General features: G+C 40.4%; 1 protein-coding gene across 3 annotated transcripts in view; it reads right to left on the bottom strand.

The window, feature by feature from the left end:
• Positions 1–17176, bottom strand: part of LOC118174326 — a 153214-nt gene that overhangs the window by 94661 nt on the left and 41377 nt on the right. For 2 of the 3 annotated variants that reach the window (XR_004754616.1, XM_035339599.1), the window contains exon 5: positions 5225–5312. Coding sequence is in view for 1 of the 3 variants with exons in the window: in XM_035339599.1 (XP_035195490.1) it covers positions 5225–5312 (88 nt within the window). In the remaining 2 variants the exon portion in view is untranslated. Of the gene's footprint in view, positions 1–5224; positions 5313–5501; positions 5633–17176 lie in introns of those variants that run through there. The other variant, XR_004754617.1, reaches the window with a different exon arrangement.

Here is a 17176-nt window from a genome sequence, read left to right as displayed (position 1 = left end):
CTCTGACATTCTTTACCAAATACAACATTAAGCTGACAAATTATACTAATACAGTATGATTTCAAGGTGTATCCACATTTGCAGCATGTGTAAATTTCTCAAATAGAATCCGATGTTTGCTAATATGGTACCATCTAAGTTAATAAGATCAAATTATGTCTGATCATACTACATTAGTAAATGTCACATCAAATTAGTCATTTTCAGAATTATAATGAAGCACAGAAAGCAACCAAAAATAACTTTTCAAACACAAGTAAGCAGCTGAAACTGAAATATGAGCTAAATACCAAGCCCCTCAAGAATGTTTTTTGAATTCAAAGTTAGCTGAATTTTCTGTTCAGTCTTATTTCGGAGGGCTCTCATACATGATTTAAATCATGGTTTGATTCAGAGAAGGGTTCCTTGCAAAGGTCACTAATAGAGGCTGGAGATAAGGTCAAGAAGAAGTTGGCAAAGTCACTGCTTGAAAGGCTGTTTGGGGGCAGTCAGCTTTCTGCAGGGCTGCGATCACTGCAATGGTCCCAGGTAAGAAAATCCACAAAAACCCACTGATCACACATTTCAAAAGAAAGTACATTAAATAGGAAGTTGCTTAAATGATTAAGCTTTCTTCCTTTCAAGTGCATTATCAGAAGTGTTGTAATTAGTCAAAACTCCAGACTTCATAGGTTATTTTTCTTTTGTTACTGAAACCAAGTACCAATCAAGTGCACACTTCATATAATCTCATTTATCTGCAAATAAACAGCTTGATTTCTTTCCCTATTTTGTTCAAATAAAACAGCTTTCATGGCTCAAGAAGTCCCAAGTCTGCCCTCCCCAGGTTCATCAGCCTGACAACCCTGTTCATTTCTTTGATTTCAGTTCCATGGTTATCTTTTTTCCACCTTCCTCTTCCAACTTGCAAAGCTTTCTACAGATTTCCTTCACATACCTGCCCTAAAGGCAGAAGAGCAATTCAAACATCCACATTAAAGCTGATGTCATGAAGCAGAGGCTACCTAAAGAGAGTGCTCATAGTCTCAAAGCCTACCCTAAAAAGAGAAGTAAGTGCTATCAAGCCCCAAGGATGCCTCACACACACCCTTTCCCAAAGCCTTTAACAAGAGCAATAAATCTGGTATGTGGCAGAAGCAGTAGCGCAAGTTTACAGAAATATTCAATAGACCAACATACACCAGAAATGTGGGGAACCTCTCCAAAGCCATCATCTATTTTACTGAAAGAATGTAAAGAATAAAAAAAAGCCTCATAACAGCACCACAGGGATTTATTCTGGGAGACTGAGCAGAGTTCTCCTTAATAGGGAAGAATTTTACCCGTACGCCACTAGGTAAAGCAGAGTCCAGGAATTTTCCAGGCTATTGTATCAGCTCCAAGATACAAGGCTCGTTTATTGTGGTGAGCCAAGAGACATTGGAAGGAAATAGTTACTTGAGTGATTTCATTTCTATCTTCACTCAGTTAAAATATACACACATAATTATAGCTAAATCTTCTGGATAAATCACCTTTATAACCCAGCTGACTAAATTAGTGCAAGCTGAAAGCGTTACATACTAAGCAAAAGGCATTTTTAACTTGTGTACAGTTTGGGGAAGCAAAGGCTAAAGTGGTGGTATCTAAGTCCATGTTTTTAAAAAAGTGAAAATAAGAAAACACTAAACAAGATGTTCACTGTTAAAGGAGGCTTTTCAGCTACTTTTTTTTTTTCAGAAACATGGAATATGCATTGAATGCATATTCTCTGTAACCTGTACTGTTTAATATTAATTTTCTTGATTTAGTATACACTGGCATATGCTTCAATGGGTATCTCCTCCCCTCCCTCCCCCCACCGGCTCTACCAACCCCTGTTGCTCATGACTTTTGTTTATTTGCTCGATATTTGTTTCTTTTTAATCCAAGCTGTCTGCATGAATTTTAACTCAATTATGGGTGTTTATATAAGGCAGTCTGTTCAGGGACAAAGTTGTTGATCCCCAGAGAAAGCATTGTTCCTATCCTGTCTGTATTTCAGCAGATTAGGTTTAAACCAGACCTATCATCAAAATACACTCACCACTATACAAGCTTTACATGTGTTTTGGTTTGAATGGAGTTATAATAGACCAGCCTTTTGTTATTAGTAATTATGAATACTTCTGTTGGATTCTGGTATGTCAGTGGACTAGGAACCCTTTACTGTCTTTAAGCTAATGTCTACTTTATTCTGCATTTTCTTCTTCTAATCCTTCCTCTATTCTGGAGGATTTTAGCAGCATTTCACCATCATTCTGTTATGAAACTTGTTTTCCCTTGAGCATGTGGCAATTTCATTAGGTACCTGAGGATCATATAAAAATCAAACAACATAAGCTTAGGCAAAGAAAAAACACTTCTACTTAGCTCAAGACAAAAATAAAAGCACATGGGAGGAAGAGGAAAAAAAGGAAAGCATTATTTGCTGCATTTTGTTAACTCCTCGCTGTCCATACAGTGGCTCTCAGATGGTAGCTGAGCAGTGGAAGCAGCCAGGCAGCTCCTGCTGTGCTCCTCAAGCCCTTCCCCATGCTGCAGCCTAGGACAGGGCAGTCCGGAGACCAGGGGCATCCCTGGACCACTGGCACCAGTCTAGGATTTGCAACAGTAAGTGCACTTTTAGGATATACATTTGTTGTTTTTGTTTGGTTGCCTTTCTTTTCACATGGGAACACAAACTATATCCTACAGTGACTCCTCTTCCTCCACTGTTCTCCTTCTACACACTCAATCCAAAAACAACGACAAAAAAACTCGTTCCTTCTGGCTGAACGTATCTTAAACGGAAAGTGCTGGAGAAAGCCAACTGTAGTTACACAGGATTAAATATGAGGACCCAGAAGATCCTTCTGATCTTTTTCATGGAAACCAGATCAACAGATCCCAAAAACGTATGTCAGTTGGATGTCATATTTCCTGTGAACTCCTATTTCTGACCTAGTCAGACCAACTGGAACAGCCTAAGCATCCTGATGGGGCAGGAAATCTTTCAATCACTTTAACAGGCAAAGAACTGCCCTTTTCATCACATCAAGCCAAACACAAGGTTCCTCCTCTTGTAAGAAGCAGGTCCCTATTACATGCTTGAGCACTTTCTGAAATATCATTGGGCTGTGTATGAACACAACTGATGAGAGATGTTTTCACTGACCTCTGCTTTATAGGACCTAAGTGCCACTCTTGTTATCACCTCATTCACATTCATTTGAAGTAGCCATTCAGCAACTCAAGAGCTCACAAGTATAATGTTTGCATTTACCAGATAAGTGACTTGGATTTACCTTTCATCAACTAAAAAAAAGTGTATATCAGGAGTAAACCACTCAAGCCAGCTTTGTGTAACATCATTGTACAACCAAGAGTTTGAATATACATATGGGTTCCAGCTAATTAAGCACAGTTCAGTCACACCAATACAGTAAGCAGCATAGCAAAACTGGCAATGAAGAGAAGTACTTGGCAGAGAAGGCAATGTGTGCTAACACTATATGAATAGCATTTTAATCAAAGCCAGGTTTCCACAAGTCACAAGCCCCGATCTCTTGGTTTTGGCTTAGGTCTTTGGTTGCTTTCCTGTTACAGTCAAGCCCATTTCTTAGGATATAATTCTGCTGTGACCCTCCTCACACCACCCACCAAAGCAACATCAATAAACAGCACGAGCAGTAAAACAAGCTTTTCATATGTTAATTTATGGTCACAACACATGGACAATACCACACAGGTCTTTGCCAGGCACAGAAAGATGAAATATCAATTGATGTTGGGAGGGTTTCAGTGCAGCAGCTGTAAATAGATCACTTTTTCCAAAAAGGAGAGTTTAAATTTGAAAATGGCTCATATGAAATTGGTTTAAAATTCATTAGTGCCAAATTAAACTGAATGCTTCCCAAGCTTTTTTTTAATGGGGTTGAGAGACTGCAGAAACCCTTTCTTTTAGTTTAAGAATTTTGACTGGAATTTTCAAGGCAAAAGAGGATCTAATTGGCCAATGCCCATTAGCCTTGAGTGAGAACCATGCAAACTAGTCCTCAAATTGGCTTCAATTATTGCAGCTTAAGATTTAGAAATAGAAATAAGATTCCTTCTTTTGTTTTTAGAAGTGAGTCATGCTTATGAGCAATAAAATTAAAACAGGTCTTTATTCATTGCAGGAGAATTATAATATATTTGAAGATGAAAACATGCAAAAGCTTTTAAAATTCCTCCAGGGTTACCCACCCCAAACTTTCCCAGCAGCTGTCCTCCCTTCTGAAGTTATATACATCCCTTGGACATGAGAGGTGCCTGCCTCATGATAGACATCTGGGAACCGATCAACATTCAGGCAACAGTAGGAGTCACCAAAGAAAGGTTTCAGTGAACAGAATAGTTTTCTTCACTGCAAGCACAGCTCAGGCTCTGCATTGGCTTACGTGTCCTGGCTAGTCCAGGCAGACACCATGCAATCTCAATTTTATTATCTTCAGCATTATTGAACAATCAATTCCAGTCTCATCTAGTGCCCTTGAATTAGAGGATGTAACAGCATTTTTATCTTCGCTTCCTAATGAGCAGCCTTCGGTGACCTTCATGAACTGAGGTTGGTGGAGCATATTATTCTTTGTCTGAGCAAATTCCACAACCCAACAGGACAGTGTAGACTATTTCTATTGTTCCACTTACGCCAGCACAATCCAAAGCATCACCTCTGTACTTCCTCTGCAATAGACTGCCTGTTTTAATACTCTCCTACCACTAAGTTATCTTTCTTCTTTAGCATTAGACAGGAGGCAGACCTGTTTAAGGCAGTGGTAGGCAAGGGTGGTCTAGGATTTAAAAGTCCATCTAAAGCCTAGTTTTTCTTCTATTTCCATGCCAAAGCTAATCCACAGCTGGCCTGTGCCTACAGCACACCAGACAGACAAGGCTCAGCCCATTCCTTGTGCATCCACCCCAGGGCAGGATTAAACAGACACAGAATCTGTTTCCTTCTATAGAACTGTTGTGCACACAAAGAACCTCCCTATTTCTCTCTTACACATGCACATTGTTAATTAATGAGCCCCATAGAGTCATTTGTTCCTTCCAAGAGACAAGAAAACAAGATCACTTATTCTTCATTCACACTGGGCAGAGTAATTCCAAGGCAGAGACCACAACCAACCAGAGAAGTCAAAGCCTTTCTCCCAGCCCCTTGACATCAACACTGTAGCCACACCTTATGGAGCTCCATGATACCAGAGTGCTTCCAAAAACCTGCTTCTGCTCGCACCAGCAAGCACCCAGGTAGATCTCAGCCTCCTTCCCTGCAGGGCAGATAAAGCATAGAAGGGTCAATGCAAGGCCCCATTACCAGGGTCAAGTCCTACTCTAAGGCAGCTAACTCTTTTCTTTAAGATATAACCATCAACAAGAATATCAGTTACTTTAAAAAAAATAAATGAGGTCTGGAGACAATCTTGTATAAAGCCTTCCATTAAGATGGCTTAGCTTACCTCAGCTCTATTGTTCTGTTTCATTAACACTTGCTTCTTTTCTTCCCATTCCCCTCTCTGGTTTAATCTCCCCATCTGTCTTCTCCCCATTTGACTTTTGTCTCTTATAAACACACATACAAGAAGCAAACAGAGCTGCCTAAAAATCAGCATTCAAGTAGTTGTTCAGAAGCAACAAGGCAACTGGGCTTAGAGCACTGCTAAAATGGCAGCTTCCAAAAGAAGACTCAGCTTCCTTACCTAACATCAACCATCCTCACCAGGAATAAAAGGGGGATGTAGCAAGTAAGCATGATCTTCTCCCCCATCCTTACCAAGTCCAGCCTCCACACTCCTTACTTTCAGCCAAACAGCCTTGCTTGAGAGAAGGCATTTTATTGTGTGTAAGGGAATCCCGTAATTCGTGACAGCTGTCCTTGCCCCACCACCCCAAGTGCTTAGGGCATGCAGCTGTGGCCTCTGTTCTGCTAAAGAGAAGGACTTAACCCCTTCTCTGCAATCCCCCCATGAAGCCTACACACACCAGAGCAGCCAAAGAATGAGGACTTTTCATGTAACCTTGTGCACGTGATTGCTATCAACTTTGCAGCTGAAACAGATTTCATTTCTAAACAGAACTGTTGCCAGGCTTTGCTCTTCCCCTGCAGAGTGACCACACCACATGCCATTCTGGTTTCCTGTTTTAGTTTCAATTTTCTTATTTTCTGGGATTGCATCACCTGGCAATGAAACACAGTCCCCTGAGGTTCCCAAACAATGCTGAGTTCAGTAGATCTGCAGCATGCAGAGCAGAGATAACAGATGGTGAGTTTGCATTAGTGTGATAGTTCAAATCAGACAAACACTTTAAAGACAGCATCCCAAGGATCCCCAGATAGTGCACTTGGGTTCACCCCGCAGAGAGGGGCAAAGGCACGTAAACTGGATTTCTTGGGTATCTTCAGAACTATTGTTCCTTGTGCCAGAGGGAAATATCTCCCTGATAGCAGGGGTATTACCAGTAACTGCAAAAACGAGGTGGCAGAGTAGGTATTGAACAGGGAGAGGACCACGTACTTCAGGCACGTTAATTTGCTCGCTGGAGATTTATTCACAAGTGTGCATCCCCTATCTGCCCTGAAGGCATTTCGCTCCCTCAGCCTCAGAGTTCCCATGCACGTGCTCAAGTGTATCACCGCTTCAAAGCCTCCTGGCCTGGAACTTCTCTAAGGATCAAATCTCATTCCCCACCATGCTGCTGTATGTGGGAGCAAGTCGTTGTTTTATAGTGGTTTCCCCAGAAAAAAAACAAGGCAAAAGCCCCATGTGGAGTTCAGGAAGAAGAATTCTGTGAAAAACAAATTATTGCAAAATCATGGGGCTTGGCCTGAAGCTTACCGTATCCTATGTGAATCACAAGTATCTTGGCAAGCTGGTGAAGTTAAATGCACCAAAGTTAGAGCAGAGAAGAAAGCTGACCTTTTAGCCTCATCACATCCAGTACGTGTGTGGGGATTTCTCCAAAGACATTAAGGAGGACACTGAGCTCCCTGTTAGTGCCACCACGTACCACACTGTCATTTCATATGGTAGCAGCCATTGAGCTGCAACATGCCTTTCCCCTCCCATCAAAACAGAGCTGCATCTGCCTTTAGCACTCCTCAGATCTGATTTTAGACTCTGTGGGTGCAGATTTGTACTGCAAGCTCCTGCATGCCATTTGGCAGGGGTTGACGCCATTATAATACAATTAGTGTGGAGCCCTCTCCCTTTGGACTGGGAAGAACAAGCTACAACTGTACTCAGCCCACACCCTCGCTGGGCTGCAGCTTTTCTTCTACATCTGGAGCTGGTCACTGAGGAAGTCAAACACTGTAAATATATTTTTAAAACATGAAGACTTGTAAACGCTGTGAGAAATGATTACCGTCTCTAAGTGATCAAGAAGAAATACATCCTTTCATAGATGTGAACCATCTGACCTCAGAAAAGAAAAGAATAATAAATGAGGGCAAGAAGCTGCTATTGCGTACAGTTGGCTCAATCCTAACTGTGCTACACAGAGATCTGGTGCCATTAGGGTCACGCTGAGTGTTGCTGTGTGCTGACCCCACTTATAGATGTTAGAGATGGATGATTCCTTTGTATTTTTGAATAGTTGGAACTTGTGTGGGCTTAAATACAGGAGGATGGCAGTACTAGAGGCTTCCTGGTAGATGGCTAGATGGGAATGATTAGTTTAATTAATTTCTTGGTCATTGTAGGGATCAATTCTGGTGTTGTGGCCCATTAAGTTGGTTTGGTTTATCCCAAAGCACTTGGTCATTATTAGCTCAGAGTCAATAAGCCATGTTGTGCAATCATAATCAATAGATGAAAAAGAATTCTGAAGGAAAAGAAAGAAAAGGATGGATTTTGATCTTGCTTAGATCAATTATTTCCCAGAAATTGGTGGAATTCCCTGATGTAAAATCAATGTGAGCAAGTTTAAAATTGAGTTGTTTTGCTTTGTCAGGAAGATAAAATAGAGAGCTTGGATTGTGCCTTTAAAGGCAGACGGTTATAGATTAAATTTTATTTGCAATATTTTGCTCTCCAGAGAATTTCTCCCCATTTATAAGCTTGAAATATCTATGTTCAGAGGGAGAAAAAAGGAGGGATTTTGTACATCTGTCTGAAAGAAACCTTTGATGGTACTTCAGGTCAATCACCTTTCACCAAAATATTTACTTTCTGTCCTCATCTAAGCTAGTGTAACTGATTCCCCATTTAAAAACATCAGTATTTTCATTTAGGACCATCATTGAAGATGTAGATGGACGGACCACATCCATAAATAGGTGCTTCCAAATCGTAGACTGAAATATCTGTGTAGGTAAAATAAGCTGATTTTGCTTCTGCTCCTTTGAAAAAGTTCCCGTAAAGTTTGTAGATGACTAATGGCAAATACTGATGCGCATTTCACATAGAACTCAAAAATTTGTGTAAAAACACACATAGCAGGTAAATGCATGCTCTGCTGAGTTCAGATATAAATAGCCTGTATGGCTCCATTCAGTAAAGCAAACAGCAGGTTGTAAAAGCTTAGTTATATATATTAACTCCCAGGCTATGCACAAGGAGATGAGGATCCCCTTATGCATGCAAATTAATGGGCTGCAGAAAGCTCTTCTTTCATGTCCAAGCTGGACAGGGGATTAGTGAGTCCCCTGATTTTCACCTCCACTGTTTGAACTTGTGTTTGACCACTCATCCAAGTGAGGTGTGAATGGGTCGTGTGGTCTCACCCTGAGAATGTTGTAAATTCTGTGAATGCTGCAAAAGAGTGAAGCATACCTTGATCTAACAATCTGCCTCTGCTTAAAATTTCAGAGGAAGCGTTTGGTGGAAGAACGAGGCAGTGTGCTGACTGCAGGCTCTGAGAGCTTGGTGTGTAGTGCATGTCTGTCCACAGCAGGAATTTAGGAAGTCAGAGGCTGCAATCTTCAAAGGGTACATGCAGGGGTTACTGCAGGGTAATACTCAGCATGAGCCCGTGGACAGTGGGCTATTTCATAGTAATTGCCTATTTCTCGCCATTACAGCATTTCCCATGTACAAGACAGCCCACTGCTTAACTGGGCATTGCATATTCGCTGGGCAGCTGGCAAGGAGCTGTCTTATTTTCAGTGCAGGACTTGTTCAGCTCCTTGTTCTGTAAGAAATTACAGCTCCAACAGCAATTTATAATCACTGATATCTGGTAATGTCACTCCTCTGAGCTCTTCTCAGTATCCTAGCCAAAATGATCAGCTTTGGCTCTCAGATGTTCCTTCACTTATAGTGTGGAGGTTTTTGTTATTGTTGTTTCTTCTTTTTTATGATTTTTTTTTTCTTTTTCCCCTGCAAAATATTACATCTGTGCATGAAGTAAATCATTTTAGAGTTGTGACATCTGGCAGACTCCCAGAAGCCCAAGTGCTCAATATGCACAAGCCAAACTCTCAGCAAAGGGATTGCCTGACTCTCTGAACCCACCTCTTCAGGCTAAGCCTTTTCAAAGAGAGAAAAACATGGTAGTTTACAAGAAACTGAGGTAGGAGCTTCACATCCCAACTGAAGATCTGCTCCTGTCACTGTTTTGTCTCTTTTCCAGTTACTGGTTGCTTTTTAATGACGTTTACAATGTTGAGTTTGATTGGAAAGCGCTGTCAGCATGGAGTAAAGTTTGTGATTAAGAACACAGATCTGTTTCCAAATGGTCTGTAAAACTGCTGGAGCATCACTACAAACCTCCAAGGGCTGTAGGTGTCTCAGTCTCCAACAAAACTTACAGGCTGTTTTGCTACAGCTATGCAAAGTATGATAGTGACAAGGGGATGTAATGACTATTTTTTCTCTGTAGACACTTGTGGTGGGGTCTTTGCCTCTACCTTTCACCATCTAAGATTTAAATACCAAGTCACGTAAGATCCTTCTGCAGACATTGGAGAAAACCAGGCACCTCCTATTCTCTGATTTGGGAGGGCTCAGAGGTGCCTATACATCTGCAGCAGCTCTATAGCTCAGTCTGATGCCAGACTCCCAGATGCTTTAAATTGGGTGATATGTTCCTTGCATTTACTGTGTGCGGGGAACAAAAATGCCCTGAACTGGGGGCTTTCTGCAGGTCAGAAACTGCTGCATTGTGAATATTATGCAGTTGAGGGTGACAACAGAAAGGTTGAGAGTATGTATTTTAAGGTGGAGATGGAAGGTCAGGCCTGTGCACAAAAAGGACTTTTTATCAGACATTTCCAATTGGTGCATTAAACCAAACCCTGCCGCAAGGCAGAGCAACAGCTCTTTTGCATTGCACTGATATAATGCATAACTGTGCTTCCAAAAAGTAATATGAGTTGGTGTTGTGTACATTTGAATGTTTTGAATGTTTTGCTTTTTCTTCCCTCTTAGAGCATAATTACCGTCTTACCTCCCTTCATTCATTAAATCAAACCGTGCTCTCTTTGCAACGAAGAGTATTCCCCACTGGAAACACTTGCTCTTGTGCTGAGACCCTGTCAGCTCACTTTCAGCCTAAAGCAAAATTTTCTGGCTGGGTTTATAAGCTCCTCAATATAAGGGGCTTATAATGGAAATTGCAATTTCGGCTCAACTCTGACAGCCTGCTTGCCCTGCAACGAGACTTTCAGTACTCTACCAGACGAGCACACAAGCCCTCAGGCAGTATGAAATGACCAGTTCCCTGTGTGACAGCCAAACCTCATGACTCGATACAACTGAGTGGTGCGTTGCTCCACTGATTTGTTTTTATAGGAAAATAATTAATTCACAGTGACTGACATTGTTTTATTTCCACCCTGTCACTGACATCTTGTCTGAGTTACATCAGATCCCACAAATTGCATATCTTTTTTGGCTGCTGATGCTCTCTACTCCCTCTTCTTTAGCATGATACTCATTATAATCTGCTCTCTTATACTAAGGCCAAGACTCCTGCTGTGTTTCCAGGTAATGTATTCTATTACTGAGTGATTCATTGGGGAGGAGAGAGGAAAGGGAGAAGGAAAAGCCTTGAGAGGAAAAATGGCCAAGTTTCAGGATTTCTGAGTCTCTGAAATAGTTCCAAAATTCCTTGGTGTTCTGGAGGTCTTTCTCTACATGATGAAAGCACTGGGTTTTTGTATTGTTTGCTTTATTTTGCAATATTTTATGATTCTCATATATTCTGAGTTGTGTTGATTTGTGACTAGTTTTTCATCATTACCCCGGGAGGAATTTTCTCTGAAAACACAGGAAAGAAACAACGCCCTGATATGAGACACTGCAAATGAGCAACTGCCATCAGACGATGGATTCTGTTATTTACCCAGTTCTTGCAGAATACTTATGACTGCAGTATCTGATCACATCCCAAAATGATAAAGTGAAAATAAGGGCATCACTCTCCCCCTCCCTCCCCTTCCCATTTACCTCCTGCATCAGCTCCGCAGGCTATTGCATAGCGAGGAAGAGGCACAGTCTTTCCCAGCCAGGGAAGAAGGCTCTGTGATTAAAGAGGTAACCATGGATGCAAAACATGTCAGGTCAATTCCATTCCCTAACACATCCTTTCTGGAGCAAACCACCTAGTACAGATTATCTTAAGTCCCTTGATTTGTAATGAAACCAATAGACGTTATAGATTTAAACCTTGTTAGAAAATAAGACTCCAGTCTTTCAATGTCTCAGATGCAATCTGTGAAATGAGGATATTAGCGTCTCCCTGGCTCACAGGCAATAATTGATCCATGTAGATATAGAAAGCACTCAGATTCTGAGGTCATGGGAGCTGTAGAAATACCTAAGAATTATGACTCCATCTTCTTGCTCTGGGGTTGTTCTTGATTTTCAGGAATATAAACGAGACCAATTTCTCATCATTCATATTTGAGAGTACTTCCACAAAACAGTGATTCTCTGAACACTAGAATTCCGGGGCCTAATTTCCTATAGATTTGTGTCTCTATGCCAGGAATCCCCCTGGATCCTTTAATAAGCACTGAATTCATGATACCGCCATTCTCTTAACTGGGCACTAATAGGATTTCTCTTCTTTGCCCAGCCACCCACAGTCATGAAATGTGTTGAGCTTATTCTCCCTACCTGCCTGTAAGCAGCCACCGAGGCTCATTTCCACCAAGAAATTGCCTTCATTCATTTAAAACATTCATATCCTCAGCTGCAACAGCAGAAAGAGAATAGAGCCTAATACAATTAATTTTCAAGCCAGCTTTACTTACACTGGAACAAAATTGCTCTTTGCTTTCAGTTCCGATCTCCTGGAATACTTTTGTCATTTCAAATTCTGTTTGTGTCCCTGAAAGTATATTGGCATCAAATCAGCATAAGATAAGTGAAAATCAGTAATGGAAGTTTAATCTATGTAATTCAAAATCTTGGCTTCACTCTACAGCACCAAGGTAGACACAGAGCATTCTCACTGCAGCTGGGAGAGCTGCTCCAGATGTGCTCGTACAAATGAAAGCAGATCTGCCAGTATATCCATGTCTAGTGAACGTGAGTAAAATCCTGGGGGTTTGTAATTGGTTGTATTGGGCAATAATTTCACCAGGACTTTTCTTCTGGAACAAGAAAGACTGATTCCACTAGCTTAGAAGGGTGTTTCTCTGTCCCATATTGTTCCATAAAAAAAAAATAAAGGCAACAAAAGCTAATTTTCATTAGAATTGCCGTGACTGGCTTTATGAAGGTTTGTAATAAAGAAACACCAACACTGAAAAATGAATACCAACCCAGTTTTTAACGAAATCTTCTAGTGCAGCCTGCATTTTACCCATTTTTTTTTTTACTTCAAAAGCAAATGGACATATTTTTGGGGTATATATAGAACAATGTCTTCTGGACAGCTTTCACATTAGGTGTCATTTTATGAAGCTGAGTTTCTTATTCTTGGCTATTCACACTAAAGCTGCAGCTCTTATGAGCACATTTTAATGTATCAATTTATATTCAGAACAAAGAACCTAGGGTTATCCCATCATCAAAAATCCTTATGAGCTTGAATTTTTACTGTTTCCATCATGTAGGATTATGGTTTCCATAAGAAAAATAAGGTTTTTTTTTTCTTTTATTTTCTTTTTTTTTCTTTCTCCCACAGTTTATTTTTGGAAATACTACTTAAATAGAATACTACTTAAAAAAAACAATCATTTGTTGTATATTATAGATTGGAGTGGAATTTGCCTGTTCCCACAAATTCACTAACCTGCTACCCAGATGTGTAGTCTGGCACACTGACTCAGTGCTGGTTATCTCATGTAAAGACCCACAGGACGGTTTGGGGCAGATCTGTATTATCTAGTATGACAAATTTTTGCAATATCAGATAGCACCAGGTAAGGGTTTCTTTCCTCCACCACTTTTTTTTTTTTTTTTTTTTTTTTTTCCCAAATCATTAAGAAACTCTAACATTTAGATAGACTCTAAATGATTTATGTGAAAGTACTGAAGTGTCTATTAAAGATGCTCACGCAGGGGAGTATTCGCTACTGTGAAGTAGCCAAAAAATCATCTGTTTCTTCTCACCGATACTCAGAGGTCTGCTACTTATTCACAAGACAATGAGATGACATGTCAGGATTGTACCATTTGCCAGAAAGTATGTGTGTGTTTATCAAGGCAGCATGAGGCTATAACTCTCAAGGGGATTTTTTTTTTTTTTCCAGTGAAAAACTGCAAGAAAAACTGCAAGAAAACATCAATTCCTCCACCTTCACAAGTGATTTCTTTTGAAAAAGCATTTTGATGGAAAATGTCCTACTCAGCTCTTCTTTGCATAAATTCTTGTAGGGCTGGAGTCTGATTTCTCCAGTGCTTCTTGGTGGGTGAGAGCATGCTTCGAGGGCAGAGCCTCTTTGCAGCATACCAACCTCTGGGGGTGTGCACCAGCACAGAGCTCCATGGGTGCTGTGCCCCTTGCAGGATTGGGGTCTTTTCTGGCATTTTGGAGTTTTCATTTATGTAATCATCTGTGAAGGGGCATGCTTTAATTATTTGCTCCATTTAGGCCCATCACCTCAGCAGAGGAAAGGGGGGCAAAGACAGAATTCACACTGAGATGGAAAGGAGCTATGTTTTATAAACATCTCTGTCCATCAACTTAAATTTCTTTGCCTTTTTATTACTTCCTATCCTATCATGCCTTTGCATAGCAAACTCCTTAGGCAAAACCTTCAGATTTCAAGCGCTTTGGGGGTAGTGTGTGTTTTGCATTTTTACAGGGTGCTCCACCTCTTTCCTGGAGTCTTGCCACAGCTTTGCAAGTAAGTAAGAAGAGAAGACATTGGACTTGGGAACCAATCCAACTGCGTATTTACACCAGATAATGCTGGAAACATTTCATCCTGAGACTGTACTCCTCACTCACTTTGCTCAGAAAGAGAATATATGCCATATGTATGGAGAGAAAATGTTTTACAGAAAGCTAAAGAAATCCTTAGGAAAAAAAAAATCTAAAAGATTCCTAAACCTCACCCATAACCCATTTTAATAGAAATAGTGTTCCAGCTCTTATAAATAAATAAATAAATAAATAGACAGATACCCAAAGGTACCGAAGATCATTGGGTTCATTTTCCAGAAGGAGTTTGCTTTGGTTGCTTTCAAATTCCAGAGCTTGTTTTCCTTGCTATGTCTCTTTCTGTTAATCCCTTGGGAACTTAGACTGAGATGGAGTTTGCAGGAAGCTTCCTGAGTGATGCCACCCAGCAAAGTCCACATGTTGTCTTGATGCAATTCATTAGTGATTTATACATTGCTGATAGCTGAAACAGCTACTCCATGTTTGATCCAAACCTGGGACACTGCAGGAGAGAACAATGAGTGTTGCATATTTGTATTTATGAGGAAACAAAAATAGAGAAAACCTGGCCTTCTGGCCACTACTTCCCTTCACATTAAGTGTTTACCCAGGCTTCCTTGTATCTCCGCGTATAGCATTAGCCCCAGACTCATACAGCTCTGTTTTTGTTATTAACCTAGAGAGGAATAACTGAAGGACTCTGGTGTGCAATGCATCACATAAACCTTCACAGTGCTGCCATGGCAATAGGTTGGACACCAGTATTTGTTTTATAATGCTCTGGGGAACAGACTGATACTTCAGAGAGACTAAGTAAGTTGTCACAAACTACGTTACTCAGAGCTCACTGCAGTTAAAGTTTTCCCTGCAGAGTTGGTAACAAAAGGACTAAACTATGTTTTGGGCTTCACATTCAGAAACATCCACCTCTCTGCAGAAAATAGTCAACTTCTTTCTTTATCCTCTTTTAGGACCGTGAGAGATGTTCAGGCTCCTGTGCATGATGATGAAAGTCTTCAGCTGCCAGTGAGCCAGATGGGAGTTGAAAATGCTCAAGTTCTCCCCGCAGTTAAATGGGTGTCTGCCCTGACGTGGTCACAAGACTGTAATACCCACTCCTGTGGGAGTGCCAATGGTGGTGGTTGCTTTAAAAATAAGGAAAAGCTCCTAAAATCAGCCAGACTGCACAAGAGCGACATGCTGTCTCCAGCAGTGCTCAGCAGAAGATGCTCTGGCAAATTGGCTAAAACCAAGGATCCTGACAGAGCCACCTCACCCAGATATATACACAGAGATGTCACACACAGTTTGTTTCTGCTCTGTGAGGGTGATGGTGCTCTCTCAAAGGTCCAGTCTGACCCGCTTTCATGGGACTTGGTTGTCCCCCTGCAAAGGGCAGCAGTCTCGCTCTGGTTTGATTTTTGCCTTTAGCCTGCATTGCACATCTGAATCCTGTTCCGTGCTCTCAAAAATCTGTCCCTAGCACAGATGAGTAATATTTCTAGCCCTCCAAAAAGAGAAAGGGAATGAAGGACAAAAATGTCCCTTCATCTGTCTTTTGCATGCTGAGTTTTACTGCAGATTTATTAATGTCTGGACAAAATCATTAGCATTCTTTAAAAAGTCCAACTCTCCAGCCAAAGCTAAAATTAAATTGATAGATTCTCCTTGACTCTCAGTTATTAGGTGAGTGCAGGAAATTTTCATAAACATGAAGGACCTTGACACAGCAATCTGAAAATTGCCCGTGTGATAAATTAAAGATTTTTTATAATATAATTTCTCATTGCACGTTTTGCCCTGCTCCTTCTTCCAAAGAAGGTTTTTGTATGTATTTTAGCTCCTTCATTTTGTCACAGTTGCAAGAACTTTTATGTGACTGAGACGTGTATTTTGAGACATCATCTTTGCCAAGTAGTTCTAGCAGTGAACAGGAAATAAAATGTGAGCAGTGCTGTTCAGCATCACTTCAAGACTTCATAGTGTGCTACAGTTTGTTTCAGATGCTCACAACGATATTCTAATTAACAATCCCAGTGGATTTGCTTTCTAAGAAAACTATCATTTACATGATAATGTTTTGTGTCTCAGATAGAAACTGCAAAAATGCGCTGAAAAGAAAAAGATGGGAAAAAAAGCCTGTGCTGCAAGGACATTTATATATGAAAATTGGGTCAGAAATCACTTACCAAGATTACAGCTATCAGGACTACTGTGTTTCCAGCTGGAAAATTGGGTTTATCAAACTGCTGCTTAATTTTGATGATCTGATTGGAAATCTGACATTGTGACCTGCATACAATATCCATCAACCCTCCCATTTCCATGTAAATGAGAAGAGAATTTAGCCCACTGCATATGATGGGAGTTCGCCTTAATATGTGATGAAAGTTTGGGTCCAACTTGACACAGATCCGAGGGGAAAAAAGCAAGTATGAGATATAGTCACAAATGTAATCCTGAGATATATTCTTCCTGAACTTAAAGCTGTAGAAACAAATTGTACTGTGTAGCCATGTATATTTTATTAGATTAGTCCCAAGTCCCTATAAGTAGAATTTAATTCTTTTTTTTTTTCTTCCTCTTTTTCTATTATCCTTGGTGATGGTATCCATACATCTCAAAGTAAGGTAATTTTACAGATTCTATTTCACCTTGTTACAAATATTTACATTTTCTCCTATTGCCGTTCCTTTCATGTAACTCACACTGTCTCCATCTCACTGTTAGTCACAATTTCATTACTTGTAAAAGTGTACAACATTTTTACATGTAGGATGAAAGCGATAAAATTTCCCTTTTTCTGGTGTAAAGAGCACATCAAGTTAATTTATTTCAAGATTTTTTATTTTTT

This window comes from Oxyura jamaicensis, chromosome 14 (assembly GCF_011077185.1).
Source record: "Oxyura jamaicensis isolate SHBP4307 breed ruddy duck chromosome 14, BPBGC_Ojam_1.0, whole genome shotgun sequence".
Classification (NCBI taxonomy): Eukaryota; Metazoa; Chordata; class Aves; order Anseriformes; family Anatidae; genus Oxyura; species Oxyura jamaicensis.
The sequence above is the reverse complement of the archived record's forward strand: the minus strand, read 5'-3'. Positions and strand labels throughout refer to the sequence as shown.